General features: G+C 45.0%; 1 protein-coding gene across 1 annotated transcript; it reads left to right on the top strand.

Annotated features, from left to right (window-relative positions):
* Positions 1-3,183: 3,183 nt before the first annotated feature.
* Positions 3,184-5,814, top strand: LOC117317483 (keratin-associated protein 16-1-like). Its single transcript, XM_033872294.1, has one exon. The coding sequence runs from the start codon at positions 3,184-3,186 to the stop codon at positions 5,812-5,814; it is 2,631 nt and encodes an 876-aa protein (XP_033728185.1).
* The last annotated feature ends 427 nt before the right edge of the window (positions 5,815-6,241 follow it).

Below are 6,241 nucleotides of genomic sequence, written 5' to 3'. Positions count from 1 at the left end.
GACATAAGATTGTGTGAGGTGTGTGTGACATAAGATTGTGTAAGGTGTGTGACATAAGATTGTGTAAGGTGTGTGACATAAGATTGTAAGGTGTGTGACATAAGATTGTGTAAGGTGTGTGTGACATAAGATTGTGTAAGGTGTGTGTGACATAAGATTGTGTAAGGTGTGTGTGACATAAGATTGTGTAAGGTGTGTGTGACATAAGATTGTGTAAGGTGTGTGACATAAGATTTTGTAAGGTGTGTGTGACATAAAATTGTGTAAGGTGTGTGTGACATAAGATTGTAAGGTGTGTGACATAAGATTGTAAGGTGTGTGACATAAGATTGTGTGAGGTGTGTGTGACATAAGATTGTGTAAGGTGTGTGACATAAGATTGTGTAAGGTGTGTGACATAAGATTGTAAGGTGTGTGACATAAGATTGTGTAAGGTGTGTGTGACATAAGATTGTGTAAGGTGTGTGTGACATAAGATTGTGTAAGGTGTGTGTGACATAAGATTGTGTAAGGTGTGTGACATAAGATTGTAAGGTGTGTGACATAAGATTGTGTGAGGTGTGTGTGACATAAGATTGTGTAAGGTGTGTGTGACATAAGATTGTGTAAGGTGTGTGTGACATAAGATTGTGTAAGGTGTGTGTGACATAAGATTGTGTAAGGTGTGTGACATAAGATTGTAAGGTGTGTGACATAAGATTGTGTAAGGTGTGTGACATAAGATTGTGTGAGGTGTGTGTGACATAAGATTGTGTGAGGTGTGTGTGACATAAGATTGTGTAAGGTGTGTGACATAAGATTGTGTAAGGTGTGTGTGGCATAAGATTGTGTAAGGTGTGTGACATAAGATTGTGTAAGGTGTGTGTGACATAAGATTGTGTAAGGTGTGTGACATAAGATTGTGTAAGGTGTGTGTGGCATAAGATTGTGTAAGGTGTGTGACATACGATTGTGTAAGGTGTGTGTGATGTAAGATTGTGTAAGGTGTGTAGCATAAGATTGTAAGGTGTGTGACATAAGATTGTGTGAGGTGTGTGTGACATAAGATTGTGTGAGGTGTGTGTGACATAAGATTGTGTGAGGTGTGTGACATAAGATTGTGTAAGGTGTGTGTGACATAAGATTGTGTAAGGTGTGTGTGACATAAGATTGTGTAAGGTGTGTGACATAAGATTGTGTAAAGTGTGTGTGACATAAGATTGTGTAAGGTGTGTGACATAAGATTGTGTGAGGTGTGTGTGACATAAGATTGTGTAAGGTGTGTGTGACATAAGATTGTGTAAGGTGTGTGTGACATAAGATTGTGTAAGGTGTGTGTGACATAAGATTGTGTGAGGTGTGTGTGACATAAGATTGTGTAAGGTGTGTGTGACATAAGATTGTAAGGTGTGTGACATAAGATTGTGTAAGGTGTGTGTGACATAAGATTGTGTAAGGTGTGTGACATAAGATTGTGTGAGGTGTGTGTGACATAAGATTGTGTAAGGTGTGTGTGACATAAGATTGTGTAAGGTGTGTGACATAAGATTGTGTAAGGTGTATGACATAAGATTGTGTAAGGTGTGTGTGACATAAGATTGTGTAAGGTGTGTGTGACATAAGATTGTGTAAGGTGTGTGACATAAGATTGTGTAAGGTGTGTGTGACATAAGATTGTGTAAGGTGTGTGACATAAGATTGTGTAAGGTGTGTGTGACATAAGATTGTGTAAGGTGTGTGTGGCATAAGATTGTGTAAGGTGTGTGTGACATAAGATTGTGTAAGGTGTGTGTGACATAAGATTGTGTAAGGTGTGTGACATAAGATTGTGTAAGGTGTGTGTGGCATAAGATTGTGTAAGGTATGTGTGACATAAGGTTGTGTAAGGTGTGTGACATAAGATTGTGTAAGGTGTGTGACATAAGATTGTGTAAGGTGTGTGTGACATAAGATTGTGTAAGGTGTGTGTGACATAAGATTGTGTAAGGTGTGTGTGACATAAGATTGTGTAAGGTGTGTGTGACATAAGATTATGTAAGGTGTGTGAAAACGGCACTCTGTCTGTGACACAAGATTATGTGTTATATGAGCTAAATTGGACATTGGTCCAGACTCGCAATTCTTGCATTAATTTGTAAGCTTATAAGCTATCAGTGGGAATTACGAGTCATTAGATACTACTGATGTTCCATGTGGAACTTTTTGTAAGCTGAAATAGCTAAATGTAACGGTAGGGTCAAGTGCCCAGTGTGAAATGATACAGTTACCTGTACATGTGTAAGTAATAAAATCACAGTAAATTCCCAGATAACACCAAATGTGACTTTGTATAATGAGTAAGACTCATCAGATGATTGATTTGTAGGGAAGACATACTGATGAGAGGTGATGAAGTATTAGAAATTGGCCAGTATATATGTTGCTGTGATTGTGTTAGTAAGCCAGCATCTGTATTCCTTGTGAGTGATGTGTGCTGTACATGTGTATACTGAATTAATTAAGTTTCTCCCCCATATCCGGGTGACAGTCTCACATTTATTGTTGGCCAACAATTAAGGGTGGGTAGAGATTCATCTCAAAACAATTAAAGGTAATTTCAAATTCGGTTATAAGAGCAGGAAATTAAAGCTTACTATAGTACCAGTATAAAAAATAAATTGTTATTTTCCTTTGATTATTTTAGCAATATATATCATAGTTTGAAACCTTGAAGAGCTGTGTGTTACTAATACCTGATTTCCCATTAAAAGATACATTTATTTGACATTTGAATGTTTTGACTGGCTTCAGACAAAGGTAATTAACTATATTTCATGGAACAGTGAATGATATCTCTGACATCTATGTAATGAAGGTCAATGCTCTATATGTATATTATAGGTCAAGGCCATTGGAAATCTTAAGCTTACTAACTTAATTTCAAAAGCTACTCCATATTTCTTCCCATACAGTGAAACATTTGAGTGGTCTGTGGCACAGTTGATAAGACTCTTGCCGTTTACGAATGGTACTTTGATGTGATTCCCTGATCAGAAAAATTTAAGGTCACATGGTCCACCACTTGTTCATTTCCTGGATCTGGTGACATGGAGCTCGAGGATGATGCACAAACTGTTTTATCTTCACCTTACCTGCTTCAATTCCATGAAAAATCTGTTGTATATCATGTTATATAAAAAAATAAATGATAAATTATAAGATTCAATGAAGTGTATGTTTCTCTTGATACTGTACTATCAGCCAGATTTGTGTCATGGCAAGTATGTCACGGCCAGTGTGTCACAACCAATGTGTCACAACCAGTGTGTCACAACCAGTGTGTCACAACCGGTGTGTCACGGCCAGTGTGTCACAACCAATGTGTCACGGCCAGTGTGTCACAACCGGTGTGTCACGGCCAGTGTGTCACAACCAGTGTGTCACGGCCAGTGTGTCACAACCAGTGTGTCACGGCCAGTGTGTCACAACCAGTGTGTCACAACCGGTGTGTCACGGCCAGTGTGTCACAACCTGTGTGTCACGGCCAGTGTGTCACAACCGGTGTGTCACGGCCAGTGTGTCACAACCAATGTGTCACAACCAGTGTGTCACAACCAATGTGTCACAACCAATGTGTCACAACCAGTGTGTCATGGCCAGTGTGTCACAACCAGTGTGTCACAACCGGTGTGTCACGGCCAGTGTGTCACAACCAGTGTGTCACAACCAGTGTGTCACAACCAGTATGTCACAACCGGTGTGTCACGGCCAGTGTGTCACAACCAGTGTGTCACAACCAATGTGTCACAACCAGTGTGTCATGGCCAGTGTGTCACAACCAGTGTGTCACAACCGGTGTGTCACGGCCAGTTTGTCACGGCCAGTGTGTCACAACCGGTGTGTCACGGCCAGTGTGTCACAACCGGTGTGTCATGGCCAGTGTGTCACAACAGGTATGTCACAACTGGTGTGTCACAACCGGTGTGTCACAGCCAGTGTGTCACGGCCAGTGTGTCACAACCAGTATGTCACGGCCAGTGTGTCACAACCAGTGTGTCACAACCGGTGTGTCACAGCCAGTGTGTCACAACCAGTGTGTCACAACCAGTGTGTCACGGCCAGTGTGTCACAACCGGTGTGTCACGGCCAGTGTGTCACAACCGGTGTGTCACGGCCAGTGTGTCACAACCGGTGTGTCACGGCCAGTGTGTCACAACCGGTGTGTCATGGCCAGTGTGTCACAACCAGTGTGTCACAACGGTGTGTCACGGCCAGTGTGTCACAACCGGTATGTCACAACTGGTGTGTCACAGCCAGTGTGTCACAGCCAGTGTGTCACGGCCAGTGTGTCACAACCAGCATGTCACAACCAGTATGTCACGGCCAGTGTGTCACAACCAGTATGTCACAACCGCTGTGTCACAGCCAGTGTGTCACAACCAGTGTGTCACAACCAGTGTGTCACGGCCAGTGTGTCACAACCGGTGTGTCATGGCCAGTGTGTCACAACCGGTGTGTCACGGCCAGTGTGTCACAACCGGTATGTCACAACTGGTGTGTCACAGCCAGTGTGTCACAGCCAGTGTGTCACAGCCAGTGTGTCACGGCCAGTTTGTCACAACCAGTATGTCACGGCCAGTGTGTCACAACCAGTATGTCACAACCGGTGTGTCACGGCCAGTGTGTCACAACCAGTATGTCACAACCGGTGTGTCACGGCCAGTGTGTCACGGCCTGTGTGTCACAACCAGTGTGTCACAAACAATGTGTCACAACCGGTGTGTCATGGCCAGTGTGTCACAACCGGTATGTCACAACTGGTGTGTCACAGCCAGTGTGTCACGGCCAGTGTGTCACGGCCAGTGTGTCACAACCAGTATGTCACAACCAGTATGTCACGGCCAGTGTGTCACAACCAGTATGTCACAACCGGTGTGTCACAGCCGGTGTGTCACAACCGGTGTGTCACGGCCAGTGTGTCACAACCGGTGTGTCACGGCCAGTGTGTCACAACCAGTGTGTCACAACCGGTGTGTCACGGCCAGTGTGTCACAACCGGTATGTCACAACTGGTGTGTCACAACCGGTATGTCACAACTGGTGTGTCACAGCCAGTGTGTCACAGCCAGTGTGTCACGGCCAGTGTGTCACAACCAGTATGTCACAACCAGTATGTCACGGCCAGTGTGTCACAACCAGTATGTCACAACCGGTGTGTCACAGCCAGTGTGTCACAACCAGTGTGTCACAACCAGTGTGTCACGGCCAGTGTGTCACAACCGGTGTGTCACGGCCAGTGTGTCACAACCGGTGTGTCACGGCCAGTGTGTCACAACCGGTGTGTCACGGCCAGTGTGTCACAACCGGTGTGTCACGGCCAGTGTGTCACAACCGGTGTGTCACGGCCAGTGTGTCACAACCGGTGTGTCACGGCCAGTGTGTCACAACCAGTGTGTCACAACCGGTGTGTCACGGCCAGTGTGTCACAACCGGTATGTCACAACTGGTGTGTCACAGCCAGTGTGTCACAGCCAGTGTGTCACGGCCAGTTTGTCACAACCAGTATGTCACAACCAGTATGTCACGGCCAGTGTGTCACAACCAGTATGTCACAACCGGTGTGTCACGGCCAGTGTGTCGCAACCAGTATGTCACAACCGGTGTGTCACGGCCAGTGTGTCACGGCCTGTGTGTCACAACCAGTGTGTCACAAACAATGTGCCACAACCATTGTGTCACAAACAGTGTGCCACAACCAATGTGTCACAACATATTGTGTCACAAACAGTGTGTGACGGCCAGTTTGTCACGGCCAGTGTGTCACAACCAGTATGTCACAACCAGTGTGTCATATAACCAATGTGTCACAACCAGTGTGTCATTATAGCCAATGTGTCACGGCCAATGTGTCACAACCAGTGTGTCACAACCGGTGTGTCACGGCCAGTGTGTCACAACCAGTATGTCACAACCAGTGTGTCATATAACCAATGTGTCACAACCAGTGTGTCATTATAGCCAATGTGTCACGGCCAATGTGTCACAACCAGTGTGTCACAACCGGTGTGTCACGGCCAGTGTGTCTCAACCAGTTTGTCACAACCGGTGTGTCCCGGCCAGTGGGTCACGGCCAGTATGTCAGTGTGTCACAACCAGTGTACGTATCACAACAAATCATGACAAAAGTGTTAAAGTCACAGCTGGTAAATTTAAGTTATTGAAGCACAGCATTAATTGATCTTCACTGTTGTATAAGTTGTAGTCTGGAGTAATAGCCAATCTT

Source organism: Pecten maximus, chromosome 19 (genome assembly GCF_902652985.1).
Source record: "Pecten maximus chromosome 19, xPecMax1.1, whole genome shotgun sequence".
NCBI classification, from domain to species: domain Eukaryota; kingdom Metazoa; phylum Mollusca; class Bivalvia; order Pectinida; family Pectinidae; genus Pecten; species Pecten maximus.
This window is presented reverse-complemented; position numbering and strand designations above follow the sequence as displayed.